Source organism: Panicum hallii, chromosome 7 (genome assembly GCF_002211085.1).
Source record: "Panicum hallii strain FIL2 chromosome 7, PHallii_v3.1, whole genome shotgun sequence".
Lineage (NCBI taxonomy): Eukaryota > Viridiplantae > Streptophyta > Magnoliopsida > Poales > Poaceae > Panicum > Panicum hallii.
In genome coordinates, this window is record NC_038048.1 from 35,633,489 (window position 1) to 35,649,649 (window position 16,161).

At 46.6% G+C, this 16,161-nt stretch overlaps 2 protein-coding genes across 10 annotated transcripts; both read left to right on the top strand.

Annotated features, from left to right (window-relative positions):
* Positions 1-3,741: 3,741 nt before the first annotated feature.
* On the top strand, positions 3,742-6,939 carry LOC112900333 (MEIOTIC F-BOX protein MOF-like). Of its 9 annotated transcripts, none has more exons than XR_003230184.1 (5): positions 3,742-4,266; positions 4,342-4,637; positions 5,720-5,882; positions 6,238-6,393; positions 6,485-6,939. XR_003230184.1 is itself a non-coding variant. In XM_025969152.1 (4 exons), exons 1-4 carry the CDS (start codon positions 4,259-4,261, stop codon positions 6,524-6,526), a joined length of 363 nt encoding a protein of 120 aa, XP_025824937.1. In that variant the 5' UTR covers positions 3,742-4,258; the 3' UTR covers positions 6,527-6,939. The 9 variants fall into 9 exon arrangements, 1 of the variants encoding a protein (XP_025824937.1); XR_003230186.1 differs by having other exon boundaries at positions 5,720-5,845; XR_003230182.1 differs by having other exon boundaries at positions 4,342-4,498; positions 4,601-4,637; positions 5,720-6,393.
* Positions 6,940-8,770: 1,831 nt separating this feature from the next.
* LOC112900708 (MEIOTIC F-BOX protein MOF-like) lies at positions 8,771-11,617 on the top strand. Its single transcript, XM_025969531.1, has 2 exons — positions 8,771-10,038; positions 11,479-11,617. Exons 1-2 carry the CDS (start codon positions 8,771-8,773, stop codon positions 11,615-11,617), a joined length of 1,407 nt encoding a protein of 468 aa, XP_025825316.1.
* The last annotated feature ends 4,544 nt before the right edge of the window (positions 11,618-16,161 follow it).

The following is a 16,161-nucleotide window of genomic DNA, read 5'->3' on the forward strand; positions in this document are numbered from 1 at the left end:
TCCAATTTTCAAAAGGTCCATATTATGTAAGGATATTTGAGCTGATGCATGAAACAAGGTTTGGTTTCTCAATGTAAAGTTTTATTTTATAATTTCATATGCTAGCTATATCTTTTAAATGTTGCATTGAAAGTGCATTTGGCTCTTTAAGTGGATTTTGGTGTTGATGACATACAAAATTAACGAGCTAATGAGTGTATCGAGCTATGGACAGGTTAAAATTCAATAAAAAAAAGCAAGAAAAGACATCAAATCTGCTTAAAGAACTGTGTTAGGCATGAAAAAAGATCTTTTAGTACTTTCTATTTTGAATTTGAGTATAGAAAACACCGTACTTTTAGAGAGAGATGCAAATGGATAGTATGAAGGTATCAAAGTGCTTATTTGAGATGTTAATCATCAAAGAGAGATATAAAATCATACACTTGTGCATCTAGTTTTCTAACTATTTTACTATGTGTCGGAAGTTCCAATGAGGGGTCGTAAGTTCCGACACCCGTCAGAAATTTCCAGTAACTTCCGACGAGGGATTGTCGGCCAGCTGATTTTAGCTAGGTTGGAAGTTCCGATGCTGTGTCGAAAATTTTGACAATCACTTAACCAGTGACTAACGGCTAGTTTTGGGGACTTGAGTAATTATACCTGCTCAGTCCCTCCTTCGCTGGCTGCTGACTTACCCCGAGACAAACACTTCCAAGAGCATTTGCTACTCCTTCCTGATCCCTGCTTGAGCTAATCCTTTAGTTAATTTAAGTTAGGGCTTGGGTAAGAGCAAGATTGAGATGTGAGACTCAATCATTTAAGTGAGAGAGCAACAAAGTTCATCTCAACAGCACTTGAAGCATGTTCATCCTTCGATTCATATTTGTTACTCGTGAAGTTTACTTCTAGACGGTTTGGTGTCGCTCGTGGAGTGTCCTCTCGTGTGTGCGTGTCCCAGTAAGTGTGTATTACCCTATCCTTTGTGGATTTTATAGTAAGTGATTGACTCCTCTTTGTGATTGATTGAGATAAAGAGTTAGTGAAAGATCCGGCTCTTTGTGAGCTTCTCAATGGAGATGTAGCTTACTTATTGGAAGTGAACTTCGGAAACTAATCTCTTGTGTCTTGTGCTCATTGCATTTATTTATTTTGTTAACCTAGAGTTTGTTTTGTGCCGATCTACATACTTGAAGTTGTTGTGCTCGTAAAGATCACCTGCGGAAGTCTTGTAGTATCATTGTTCAGCTTCTGATTCAGCCAGGTTGTACAGTTTCAAGTTTAATTTTAAATTTCGTATAAGAACTTTTCTTTTGTCGGAAGTTCCGCTCCAGTGCCGGAAGTTCCAATCCATTAGGAACTTTCTGCACGGTGTTGGAAGTTTCGACAGATTTAATTGGTGCGAGGAATTATTCAGATAAGTTTCGATGGATTTAATTGCTGCGAAGAATTTTTAAGATTTTACAGTTACGCCTATTCACCTCATTCTAGACATCAATAAGATCCTTTAATCCAGTGAACCAATAAAAAGTTGATGAAATATGTGGAATTGAAACTCAAACCATCTTAATAGGGTTTCAATAGTTTGCAATGTGTCGGAGAAACGGTGAGCATCAGTTTCATCCTGATGAGACCGATCCTATCTCTCTCCTCATGTATGATGTGCATATCATCATATTAGTTGAGATGACACCTCATTTATTTAGAATGAAACCTCTATAAAATCCTATTGAGAGTTACCTAAGTTCTAATTAGATCCTCTTGCTTGGTACTAACTCTCGTATCCAAGTTTAAATGATTATGTGGGATGAAAGGGATGAAGTAGAAATTATGCATGGTACCATACGCAGAAAATAGTTCAACCTAGGCAACCAAGCTGGCTGCCCCTGCACCAAACTGCGGGCCCACTAAAAGTCAACATGGCAACCAATCACACCCATACTAATTCAAGATAGGCTTTGTTGAGTAGCCAGCCTATTTTCAACAATAAATTATGTGAAGAATTAGCGAAGAAATAGAATGGAACAATTGTTGAATGATTGTTTAGTTACAATTATTAAGTGGGAGTTCTTCACGCAAGTCATGAATGTGATTATGATAAGATGCTTCCTATCCGTGAAGGAATATGTAGTTAAATTGTACCGGTTATTAGGACAATTCTAACCTATAGTGTCTATGTATAGTATCCATGTTGCCATTTCATTAAGATATAATTTTTAGAAATATACTCTACACCACATGTTATCTTGATGTGAAATTGTACCAAACTCACTCTCTCCTCTCCACCTATCATATTTATTCTTTATTTATTATGAAGACACCAACTCACTTTTAATGCACAACATAGTACCACATAAGCTAAAAACCCTATATGACTCAAAAATTAATGCTATGAAAACCATTCTATATGAAAGGTTGGGATAAGTTAGGATGCTCTTAGAAAGGTTGGGATAAGTTAGGATGCTCTTAGGTAACTTTGCTGGTATGCAGGTTTTTTACTCAAATAAGAACAATTTGCATTATAAAGTTTATTCTTTTATACTTCTTTTTAATACTTAATGCTACAGTGGGAAGTTCGAATGCCCAGCCGTGAAATTAGAAATTCGCTATGGCTGATGGGCGGTAGTTATCGCCAACCCCCTTATTAGCTTAGACAATATGCTAAATTACTACCTTATGGTAAATACCTTATGTTTGTAGATGAAATTTAAACTACATATTCTTTTACATTTGTGGTTATAGGGAGTACATTTCTTGCTAATGCACCCAGCAAAAGCTACTTCAGTTTGTAGCAACTTTCACAAAACCTCGAATTAAAAAAAAACTTATTTTGGGAGATACTCCTACAGAATGAAACAACATTACGCTTTTCAAGTGGAAACTGAGAGCATCTCCAACAGATTACTCATACCTCACATCCAAAATACACTCTCTCCATTACCAATAACTACTTTTATATTTTTGGTAATGATTGCTACAGCAGACTATCAAAATCTAATCACCATGAATAAGGTAGAGGGATAAATCTCCTTTATTTAGGGTGAATGAAGGTATATTTTGGTGATCGCTGAAAACTTTTATATAGAGCATCAATTTTTTTTTATCGGGGGAGAGATGCTCTTAGAGGCTCTATACTGAAATTTCTTAAGCACATCTTTTTTTCCCTCTGTGCCTGGCCCGTTGGCGGGCATGCTGGGCCGGACTCATGCGGAACACGGTCAAGCCAGCCCATTCAGGGCCATTCAGCCCTGTGACCCTGTCGAGGGTCGACTCCTCTCCTGGATCTCGTCGCCGACTCGCCATCACTAATTCACTACTAGCAGCAGCGCTGGGATCTCCAGCCACCGGGGGCGGCGGCTACGGCGGTAGGAGCGGTGCGGGCGAGGCCCGTGATGTTCAGTCCCAACCACGGCCCCTCCGCTTAGCCGCGATGGAGATGGAGGCCGCCCCCAAGCGGGCTCGCGCGGGCGGCGGCGAGGCACCCGACCGGTTCAGCGCCCTGCCGGACGAGCTCCTCCGCCGCGTCCTCTCCTTCCTCCCGTCCCGGCAGGCCGTGCAGACCACCGTGCTGTCCGAGCGGTGGATAGATCTGTGGCGTTTGATGCCTGCCATCGACCTCAACATCAGGGAATTCAAATGCAGAAGCCCCGCCCCGGGACAGTATGAGGACGATGTGGGGAAAGATGGAGAATTTCACCACCAACCTGCTGATGCGTCACAGGGCCCCGCGGCTGGGTGCATTCCGGTTACATACAGGTTTAACTAGTGTCATTTGCCGTCGGGATGTCGATAGATGGATTCGCCGTGCCATCGAGTACTGTCCAGTGGAGCTCGAGATTACTGTTCTCTTGAGTGTTTCATATCAACCACCCAAACTGTTTTCTTGTCATCTCAAACGTTTGGTTCTTTCTGGTGTGTATCTGGAGCACAATTTCGGAGAGCAGCTCCGATCTGAGTGCCGAGTCCTAGAAGATCTGGTTCTCTGGGAATGTCGTGAGTTCAGTGGCCTTCATTCTGACACATTGAAGAAGTTGGTTGTTCATAGTTGCTCAAGTCGAGTTGCAGATAAATTGGTCATCAGGGCTCCTTCTCTGGCTTCTCTGCGCCTCGAGCTTCCTTTTTACACCTATAAAAATGGTGTTTTATTAGATACAGAAAAGTTCCTTATCGAGGCATCGATTTCTCTGACATCTGATCAACTATCTCGAAGAGGCGAGGCTATCCTTCTGGCGTCTGGGCAGCCTATTCAATGTGACGAGCTTGGAGTTGAAAAGTTTTAATGCAATGGTACAATCTGCTTACTAGAGACGCATCTACTAAGCTGATCATGGCCTCAATTTTGTTTCCGTTTCTCTATTTCAGGCAATTCTACATAAGGAATTTGATAAATCCCCAGTTGCGAACTTTATCACTCAACTGGTGTTTTCACTGCAAACATGATGTGAACAAATTCAAGGCTCTTGGAAAATTGCTGCAGAAGCTTCCTAATCTGGAGAAGCTTACTTTGAAAAATTTCTGGGTAGGATTGTTATCTTAATTTTTAATAAAAATATATGCCGAGTATGTAACTCTGTATATCTGCATCAACATCTTACATGACTTTGTGCAATTGAACCGAAAGGGAGGTGCAAATGGTCAACAAGGCGACCCTTAAAACGGTACGCTTTTTTCTTTCTTTGTCGGAGAGATAGATGGATCTTTAAACTCTATTATTTATTTTTAGTTGGTCATCTGATTTCTGTTACTAAGCTGTATCAAAACTGATCGCTAGTATGGTGCTAAGTTGGTTTTACCCTTTTGTTACTCGTTTATTTGATTATTTCTTAACAACAACCCCGTGCAATATAGACAGCCTGCTAGGGCCTGTTGTTAATGAAGGCTGAGCTGAAGGATCAAAACACCAAGCACAACTCCCCTGGATTTCTTACTCACGCGAGAGCGTGTGGGCACCATACTGCTCACACCCATCTGGTTTTTATATTTATATGAGATCTAGTTACATTTTACTTGCTGCCTAGACTTGCCACGTTAGTCTGGAGAGTTAACAGTTGTACTCATGACATACATCTAGCACCTTCTGCAGAATTACAGAATTACACATTGAGAGCCTTCTTTAAACTACAACACAGTGTTCGCTACATGGTTACAGGAAGGGGAAAAAAGCACATGCTTATGCACTGTCCTGCACTTGCCAAGTCTTGATTATTTTCCAACAGTTATATCAATTTTACAAAATTTTGAACTCTGATTTCAATATCCTGTTTTCCAAGATTTTAAATAATGTTTGTAGTGGCATAATGCCGAGGCGCCAAAATATGCCCCATAGCTAGCCGTAAATTCGCTATGGCTGTAGCATAATCCACAGTTATTGGTCTATAGCTATAAATTTACAGAAAGAAGGCTCCGACTGATGATGTTTAGTTATTCTTCAACTGTTTTATATGATACTCCCTCCGTTCCAAATTATGGTCATTTTGGCATTTCTAGGTGCATAGTCTTTGCTATGCACCCAGATATATACAACATGTCTAGATACATAACAAATATTATGCATTTAGAAATACCAAAATGACCTATAGTTTGGAACGGAGGGAGTAGGGTCTTCCCTGGTACCTCAAGAAAGGGCAACCCTAATCACAAATTATTCCATCATACACACTATTAATCTGTGTTAACTTCTAAGAGATTGAGACCTGCTTATAAAACCAAATGTGTAAGTTTTCCTTTTTTTTGTCCCCAGGAACAGATCATTTGAAGTTCCAGAACAAATTTCAGTTTCGCCGCAACAGTCACCTGAGTTGTAAATACCATCAATATGCGCTACATCTCACTTCTGGGTTGAGTTTTTTTGGGTTAATGTTTTGAGGTTGTGACCAACTGACTTCAATTTCTGTACTAAACTTGTAAGCTATGAAGCCCAGCAACCTTGTGATTTCATTAAAGCAGGGCCATGCCTTTGTTTTTAAACATGCCCCACTGGTTAGCCTTACTGTTACTGTCTGAATGCGTTACATGTGCGGTTTATCTCTTGCCAGCAACCCAATGCACAGTGTAACTTTCTTTGTTAGAGGATGATGACATGATAATACTTTTTTTTCCTCGAACGATGACATGATATTGCTCGTAGTTTGTCTCTCTAGACCCTTCTTACCCCCTTCTCAAATAATAGGGATCGCACCTGCCCCACTTCTTTTTTTAGGGGAAATATTTTGTGATTAATTTCTGTGGATGATTTAACAAGTCGTGTCTTGATTTCAGGTGAGGCCAGCTGTAGGACCAAATGAATTTCCTATACTTGAAAACTTGAGAACCTTATTGCTGGATGAGTGTGATTTGCGCGACAACATCCGATTACTGCTCCACTTTCTACAGAGCTCTCCTAATTTGGAAAAGCTCACAGTACGGCTTTGCAAGGTAATATTGTTTTGATCTCAGTCCATCGAATTTTTTTTTGCTCAATTTAGGTCGCTATGGATGACTTATGAATCTTTTATGATGGAAACAGCTACCCAAAATTTTCCCATGTGGGGAAGGAAAAGCCAGGTAGGAGAAGAGATATTGTCAGTTCCAGAACCTTGTTCGTTTCAAGTGGCAGAAGCTAAAGTCCACTGAAATCATCTACAAAAACGGTAACAAAATCCAGGGACTGGTTAGTCTTTTTCTGGGCATCTCAGGCTGTGCACCAAAGAATACTATAACACTTACGAAGTATGAAGAAGAAGAAGAAGAAGAAGAAGGAGGAGGAGGAGGAGGAGGAGGAGGAGGAGGAGACTGAGCCTTACTCTAGGCAGTAGACCAGTAGTATTCTTGTGTGTGTGTACCGCGGGCTATTTTCAGATAAACCATCTAATATACGGGCCACGAGTTTACTTCTGACATTTTCTATATAACTAAAGGATGTGCTGCATGGTATATTGAGGCGTCCAGTTGGAATGGAGGATGCGATCCCAAATTGGAGAACTTGCAGAATCTGTTTCCCGAAATGCGCTGTTGGCTCTGCTTAGCTCGCCATGCGATAGAGTGCCATATATTTTGTTGCAAACCTGCTGTGCTCGTCCTTTGAATAAGAGCCTCCCCTGTTTTTTCGGACAATTCGAACCATTAATTTCACGTCTCCGATAACATTCGCGGTGGGGGAGGCGCCGGGGCAGCCCGGCCACGTCACCTGAAAATTGCTGGGCCGATTTTCATCGGGTGCTTTGCCGGCGCCTTGCACCGTGCGGACGCTGCGACGCTTGGCTCCAGCTCTGCCGGCGGACACGCAGCCGCCTGCCTGGCTTCATCTTTTGCTCTTCCGCCGCCGCGTACGCTGCCTTTGGAATGCCGCGTGGCGTGTCGTCGCTGCCGTGGCACAGTTGCATGCCGCTTTGCTGCGTGTGCTTGCCACAACCTTAGGATAAATACTATCCGGCGCCGAATTCCTGGTTCTCTTTCGCTTAACCTTCTGGGGTAAGCCATTCTTACCTTCGTCCTCTGCATCTTTGGTCCCTTTTGTCGCCTGTATTATGGAGGTTGGATTTGCTTCTTGCCCTTTACGAATACACAATGTTTTTTTTCCTCTTTTCGTGCCTCAAAAGCAAACCAAACTAACTATATTTAAATACTAATTTCTAACAACAGCGCTATACGAGGATCCAGACATAGTTTCCCAAGTTGATTATAAAATAATGAAAGGTACAGCAGCAATAGCACAAGTTTTTTTCTTGCTCCAACAGTGCGTACTCATTTTCAAAAAAAAAAAACATATTTCCCTCTCCTAACACCTCAGAAAGAATATGAAGATTGCCAGCCAATCCCTCGAAAGCAACAACCGAGCACTCAGAATCCAGTTCATTAGATGACATAAATATTTATTACGTAAACCAAACATAACTTAGTCAGTGTAACCACATCTTCTAATATATTATCCTACTTTCACTTCCATTACGATCATTTTTCAAGTTCTGTGCTTGCCCGCGCGCATGGGCGCGCGCAAAACAATAGTTGCAAAAAAACGACGCGCCCGTGCACGCTGCAACCCGTGAGGCACGGCTCGTGGTGCCCGAAGGCGCCGCCGCCGTGGTAGAGCGGGGATGCTGGCGAGGCGAGGGGCACCACGTGCTCGCCCTCGAAGCGCCGCCGGCAGCTGTCCACGGCGAGGTGCCTGAGCGCGGCGGGCGGGATCCGCTTGACGGAGTAGGAGCAGAGCAGCCCCTGAGGTCCAGGCTTCCTCCAGGACGGGGAACAGGGCACGTTGTCGAGGCGCGGCCTCGTGAGGCGGCGGGGGACCGCGGAGGCGAGTTCGATCCGGGACTGCCGCCTCCACACTGGCGGGTGGTGCGCAGACGTGCGTGCTGTCGAGGCGGTGGCGGCACCTCTGCCGCGGCGCGCCGTGCATCGACAGCGACCAGCGCGACTTCCGGGAGGGTTAAACACTTCGCCGACGCCCTGCTGGCGACACGGCTCCACGGCTCTCGCTGCCGCCGGCGGGCTCGTTCCGCCTGCACATTGCCGACGAGTTGAGGCGGTGAGCGCGACGCCCTCCCGCTGGTGAGTCCTCCGCGGCCTCGGCATCACGCCTGCACGGGCACGGCGTCCGAGTCCGCCCTTCCTGCGGCGCCGAGCGCACGCGTGGCGTGGAACGAGACCGAGGAGGAACGCCAATGTCTAGGGGAATCTGATCGATTGCCTTCCGAATCCGAGTAGGATGGACGGACCGACTCATCGTGCGTGCGCGTACCCGGCTCATAAACACAGAGCGAGAGGCCGCAGCTCGGGGTGCCGGGGCCAGCGGCTACCGCTCTCGACCGCCATGGAGACGCCCTCGGCCTCGCGCGAGCGCGCCACTGCGGACCGCCTGGGCGAACTGCCGGACGGCGTCCTGCTGGAGGTCCTGTCGCGCCTCACGTTCCGGCAGGCGGTGCGGACGGGCGTGCTGTCGCGGCGCTGGAGGGGCCTCTGGCACGCGGTGCCGTACCCGCTCTCGTGCATCGACATCGACCAGAAGCGCGCGTTCCGGGGCGAAAAGGCCACCCGCTGGTCGCCGTCCCTCGACGAGGAGCGGGAGAGGTTGTTCAGGCTCGTGGACTACGGCGACCGCGTGACGACGAGCGGTGGCGCCGTCGAGCCGCTGGGCGCGTTCCGGCTGCGCGCCACCGACCTGCTGCTCTTCGAGACGGCGGGCAGGTGGATCCGCCGCGCGCTCACGCGCCGCCCCATGGCGGTCGCCATCCGCTGCGACGCCAGCAGCCCTCTCTTTCCGGCACGCCCGGAGTTCTCGTTCGCTCGCTACTCCCGCGGCGGCGGCGCCTTCACGTGCTGCCTCAGGGCGCTGCAGCTGCACCGGGTGACCCTGGGCCTGGATAGCGACTTCGCGGACGCCATCGCCAACGAGCTCCCGGTCCTGGAAGACCTGCGGTTCGAGGAGTGCGACTACTACTTCACCCGGATCGCTTCCACCTCGCTCCAGAACCTGTCCATCTACAACTGCGCCGCCCGCGTTCAGATCGTCGACGTGTTTGCCCTCGCGGCTCCTCGGATCTCCTCGCTGCGCATCCACGGCAACCCGCCGCCGGTCGCCTCGGAATGCGAGATGCCGTCCCTCCTCGCAGCGTCCCTGGAACACCCGGCCGGCTTCGTCGGCCTGCTGAGCGGCCTGCGCCACGCGAGGAATCTGAGCCTGTACGGGTTCGGCACGACGGCCTTGCTCGACGGCGAGGAGCCCGGAGGATTCCCGGAGTTCCGCAACCTGAGCGCCCTGGTCTTCGACGAGTGCGACGTTGGGGTCGACTGCCAGGTGCTGCGGCACTTCCTCCGGAACTCCCCCGGCCTGGAGACGCTCGCGCTGCGCTACTGCTCGTTTACAGGCGGCTCCAGGAGGAAGAAGAGGAAGGCGAGATCGTCCGACGACAGGCGCGTTCCGGCGTCGCACGCGTGCAAGAACCTCAAGTCGGTGGAGCTCGAGTACCACGACGAGCAGGATGTCTCTGAGCTAGATGACGCGTTGGAGGAGATATCAAAGAAGGTGGCTCGTCCAATCGAAAGTTCTGTCCAGCATGGTAGGCGCACAGTGAGAATTTCGTACGGGTGAAGATTTGGTGCACATGAAAAATGTAAACTTTGGCTTCGAGTGTCAAATCCGAATAGAATATCCAAAAATGGTTATAGTTCTACTTTAATCTTCTTAGAAATTTAGAAATATAAAATTCAAATTTCAGTTTCATTGCAAGATAAAAGAGGAGAAAAAACAAATACAACATTAAGAGAATCTGTTTTTATCATTTTGGTTTTAAATGTTCCCCTGTTTCAAAATGTCACTCCATCACATGAACAAATCCGAAGAAAATTTTGATAAAAATAGAACCACCACCATTCCCAAGCTACAACCATGCATGCCCTCCTCAGAGCAACTCTAATGCATCCTCTAAACAATCCCTGTCTCAAGTTTGTCTCAAGTTTAGAGGGTGAAACCAATAAAATATACTCCAGTAGACTCTCTACTGGGCCAACAAAATTCCTCCTCCACCCTCTATTCCTAGCTAGCGCTTTATTCTAAGTTGGAAATAAGGGCTATTATTGAAAGTTGGAAATAAGGGCTATCGTTGGATTTGAAATAAATTTAAAGGCCCTCCATTTACGATTTGAAGTTTAATTTAGAGGCTATTGCAGGAGTTGCTCTTACACCCTATAATGTTAATCCCGAATAAATACAAAATTATGGAACCAAAACTCAATCTTGATGATGAAAGCAACAATGCTGCTGCCATAAACGCTCAAAGGACCAGGGATGATGGTGAACTTGGTGAAGCATGAACGGCGAGGAATGGCTGAACCGTAGGTGACAAGATTAGGGAAGACTCAACAATAGAGTGCCTTCCTTAGAATTTCTCTAAGGGTCACTCTACTTTTGACTTTTTGAGTAATGTGACCATCAAGTGATAACCATAGCATATTTGCATTTAGGTCCACAGTTTCATGGCATAGTTACCAAGACGGGAAACTAGGTATCCGCACCAAATGGGTTTCATGGTGATGAAACTCCCTCCCTCCTCCTCATCATGTTAGCAAAATTGATAATTTTATATAGAATTTAATATTATAAAACTTTTAATGAAATCCTACTGAGACTGACCTTATTTTCAATTTTGTGGTCATGAGACTGCCAAGAAAACTTCTTTAGTCGGTGAGTGGTGATGACCACCACATTGGTGAATGGGCTGAACTTGGTGCCGGCAGACATTATGGATCAAGAACATCACAAATCCATTTCGATCACAAATGAATGTACATACATTGCACATATCAAGATCAATCACATAGAAGCATTTGAGTCTATCAAGAAATGTCTGCAAGCTAATTCTTTTCTAAAGAAATATCTGCAAGAAATACCCTAGACCAACCCTGACGTACATATTCACCTAGTGATCGTGCGTATTCTGTTCCACACTATGGTCAGAATTGTGCAGCTCTAGTCCAATCTCGAAACCTGACAACGTGTTGTGCTGCCGTTCCATTTCGAAGGTGGCCGTGCATCCCCACCGCCTACGCCGCCGGCACCTTCACCAGCCGCCTCAGGACGCTGCGCCTCTCCGGCCTGAGCCTGACGAGCAACTTCGCGGACGATCTCGCCGCTGGCTTCCCGGTCCTGGAAGACATGTAGCTGCAGGAGTGCCGCTACGAGTTCCGCTGGCTCGCTCAAGAAGCTGTCCATCGAGTAGCACGGCCTCGCACACAGGTTCGACGAGCTGGTCCTCATGGCACCCAGCCTCGTCTCGCTGCGCGTCCTTGGCGATGCGCCGCCGATCACCTTGCAATGCTTGACGCCGTCCGTCGTCGAGGCGACGCTGATGTACCGGGCCGGCGACCTCGGCGTCCTGAGGTCCCTGCGCAACGCGAGGAGCCTGAAGCTGTTCGGCTTCTCGACGACGGCGTTGCTGGACGACCGCGAGCCCGGGGGCTTCCCCATGTTCGGCAACCTCAGGACCTTGCTCCTCGACGGCTGCGACGTCGGGGCCGGGTGCCACGTGCTGCGGCGCTTCCTCGGGAGCGCCCCCGGCCTGGAGACGCTCACGCTGCGCAGCTGCCTGTGCAACGGCGCATTCTCGGGTGGCGGCGCTCCGACGTCCAGGAGCGGGAAGAGGAAGGCGAGCGCCAAGAGGAAGCGCCCCGACGACCAGCGTGCGCCGGCAGCCTACCCGTGCACGAACTTGAAGCTGATTGAGCTCGAGTTCGAGGAAGACCACGCGCTCTTCGAGCTGGCCGGCGCGCTGCGGGATATCTCCAAGGAAGTGGTTCGTCCGATCGAAGGCTCTGTTCAGGACGGGAGGCGTACGGTCAAAATCAAGTACACGTGAAGAACTGAAGATGGTATGAGCTGATTCCCGGAGACGATGAAGGACGGAGCGGATTATACAGACGATGACCACCAGTCATCAATGCATACCAAACTCGCACTACCGGAAACGAGGACTTTGCCGAGTGTCCAGAGATTTGCCGAGCGCAAAATATCGAGCACTCGGCAAAGATCCTCTTTGCCGAGTGCAACACTCGGCAAAGGAAAACACACGATAAATTCATCCTTTGACACTCGGCACAATAAAACACTCGGCAAAAAATATTTTGCCGAGTGTCGAGCACTCGGCAAAGGATGACACTCGGCAAAAGCGCGCCAGGACATGACGGCAGTTAACGGCGTGAGTCTTTGCCGAGTGCCTAGTCCAAGACACTCGGCAAAGAGGGGTTTTGGCGAGTATCTGGGTAAGACACTCGGTAAAATATACATATTTTTTTTCTTTATTTTGTCTAAACTTTTTTCTATTGCCATCCTACATTCTCCTCGACAAGATATGTAATTTAGGTTCATTTATCGAAGTGTTTGCTATATTTTAATAATTTATTTTATTTTATTGAATTTCTTGAATAATTCAAATTTGAACTGCGTGGTCATTCGAATAGTGGAAAAAATGAATGAAAAATTGTTATTCATGTTAATGAGCCACAAATTTGAGGCCTTATCGAAGAAAGGACCACAAATTTCAAACCTACTATTCACGAAACATGGCGACTAAATTGTGTTCAAGTCGTGTTTAAATTGTATAAAAGGCAAATTTGGTCGGAAATTTATGAAACTTGTCGAGATGTCATGTTATCATGTGAGGACACTGTGATAAAATTTGTATAAGATTTTGTGAAAGTTTGACATCTACGATGCTTAACACCTAATCGGGTTTCACATAAAATAATACATCTCTTTGGAGAACTTTCAATTTGTAAGCATCGTATGTTTTAATTTTTACGAAACCTCATCAGATTTTTATCACAGCTTCTGTGATATCATTACATCTCGACAAGTTTCATAATTTTCGGACCATATTTGCTTTTTATACATTTTAAAAACAACTGGATAAGAAGTTCGTCGTCATGTTTCGTGGACAACGAGTTTGAAATTTCTGATTTTTTTTCTCGATAAGGTCTCAGCGCATCCTTCAATAACGTGAATATTATTTTTTTATTCATTGTTTTCCATTATTCGTGTGACTTGTAGTTCAAATTTCAATAAATACAATAAATTCAATAAATTGACAAAATGGGTTTGAAAAATGTGATTTCTTTGCCGAGTGCCGCTGATCTGGCACTCGGCAAAGAGGTTTCGAATATGTGCCGCTCCCTCCCACCTTATCCACACACTTTCACTCTATGCCGCCCCGCTTTCACTCTGTGCCGCCCCGCCCCCGACCCCGCCGGCTCCGCGCCCCCGCCCCCGCCGCCGGCCCGCACCCCCGCCCCCGCCGCCCGCACCCCCGCCCCCGCCTCCGGCCGCGCCCCCGCCCGCGCCCCCGGCCCGCGCCCCCGGCTGCGTCCCTGAGCATGTATGGCTAGTGCTTGCAGAGTTGAGCTATTTCTTCCGCCAGCTTTGTGCCAAGGAGTTATCTCGGACCATGGTGGCAGATTTGGAGAAAATTGCACCGGTGTTGCTCTGTAAGTTGGAGAAGATCTTTCCACCCGGCTTCTTCAATCCGATGGAGCATATGATATTGCACCTCCCGTATGAGGCACAAATGGGGGGGCCGTTCAGGGTCGTTGGTGCTATCCAATCGAGAGGTCTCTAAAGGTTCTTCGGAAGAAATATGGAAATAAATGTAAAATCGAGGCCTCCATTGCAGAGGCATACATTCTGGAGGAGGTGTCGAACTTCACAACAACATATTATAGTGACAACCTCCCTAGTGTGCACAATCCACCCCCTCGTTACAATGCTAGTAAAAATGAATCGAACCTCAGCCTTTTCCTAGGGCAACTCGGAAGTACAAGTGGTTCGACGACCAAGACATTGACACATCAAGAGTGGCGCCAGATAATTCTATATGTGTTGACCAACCTTGACGAGGTGGTGCCGTACATGAAGCAATTTATTTATGAATTCTGGCGTTGATCAAGGGAACCTACCCAACAGGAATGTGATACCCTTTTTAGCCAGGGTGCTGGAAATGGATTGCCCGATTTCATTCATTGGTTCAAACAGCAGGTAACCGTCCAATCTAGCTTGTACTTACTTTGTCATTCAAAGTTTCTCCCATATGCGAATAATAAAATGATCTATCGTGCTTGAACATGCAGGGCCATACGATGAATGCTGAGTTGAGATAGGTTGCCGATGGCTTTGCCCTTAGGTCAGGTCATATTCTGTTTATGACGTGAATGGATATCATTTTTGTACAGCAAGCTACGAGGCAAGTCGACCCAATCGAAAGACCACAAATACTGGAGTTTTTACTCCTGGCCTTGACGGGATCGAGTATTATGGAAGAATTGAACAAATATACGAAGTCAGTTTTTATGGTTGCAAACCTCTTAATCTTGTCATATTCAAATGTCATTGGTTTGATCCTGAAGTAACGAGACGGACAGATTCTAATCTTGGGCTAGTGGAAATTCGATAGGATTCCGTCTTCCCTGGAGACGATGTCTATATTGTGGTCCAACAGGCCATACAAGTTTATTATCTCTCATATGCATGCCAAACCAAAAAGCATCTTAAGGTTGGTATGTCGTGCACAAGGTATCACCGCACGGTAAAGTACCTGTTCCAAACGGTGAAGACTACAACTTAGACCCAAACACATATGACGAAGAGTTCTTTCAAGAAGAGGGGCTAGAAGGGCGATTTGAGATAGACTTAACCGAAGCGGACATAATGGATGCTGAAACGGTTGTTGATGAGGAGGAGGATGAGGTCCAAAATGTGAAAGACCTACAAATGCTAGAACGATTATATTTAGGCAATGCCAATGATGACGTTGATCCTTCGGATACTGTTGATTATGATTTGATTGATAGTGATGATGAGACTTATGATCCAGCTAATCCCGATTATGAAGATTATTTTTAATCAATGTAATACTATATTATTATGCATTTATGTTTAATTTATTTTGCATCTTTTTCTAAGTACGTATTGTTTATCTGTACTTATTACTTTACTCTTCTTAATTGCAGGTGATTGAACAAAGATGGTAGGCGGTGGGTTGAGGAGCGTTAGGTCGCTTTACTAGAGGGCTAGGTCAACTACATCTGGGTCGTCTGAGAGGAGGAGGGGGAGGAGGAGGGGGACGACGCAGGTGCCCCCGCAGGAGGCGGAGGAGGAGGAGGCGCAGGTGGGGCAACAAGACGACACGGAGGAGGAGGTGCATGTGGCGCAGGAGGAGGACGAGGAGGTGCAGGAGGAGGACGAGGCGCAGCAGACCGCCTCTGGTTCTGGTGCCTCTGGTTCGTCGAGCGTCTACTTGCGAGATAAGAACGTTTATATGTTTTCATTGCTTCTTTATGTTTTATGTTATATGTTCAAAATTAAAGTTGAAACTAATAATTTTTCTTAATCACATGTACAAGTCCTGCCAGTCTCCCTAAGCGACCGATACCTCGTGAGAGGCTCCTGTTGATTAGACCAGAAGGGGAAAAGTAAGTAACTTTTTATATTTTCATTTCTTCGTTTTGTTATATGTTCAAATTCAAAGTTGAAACTATTAAGAGGTCTTAATCATTTGTGCAGGTCCTGAACGATTGTGCAGAGTGCAGGTGCTGCTCACAAACGCTCCGTCAATGGCATCTTCGGTCTTCTGTGCAGGGAACACTTCCCTGGCCTAGTTGAGTACGGTGGAGTGACGGAGCCGGCCTATACGTTCGACCACTACGCCGCCGCCCCTG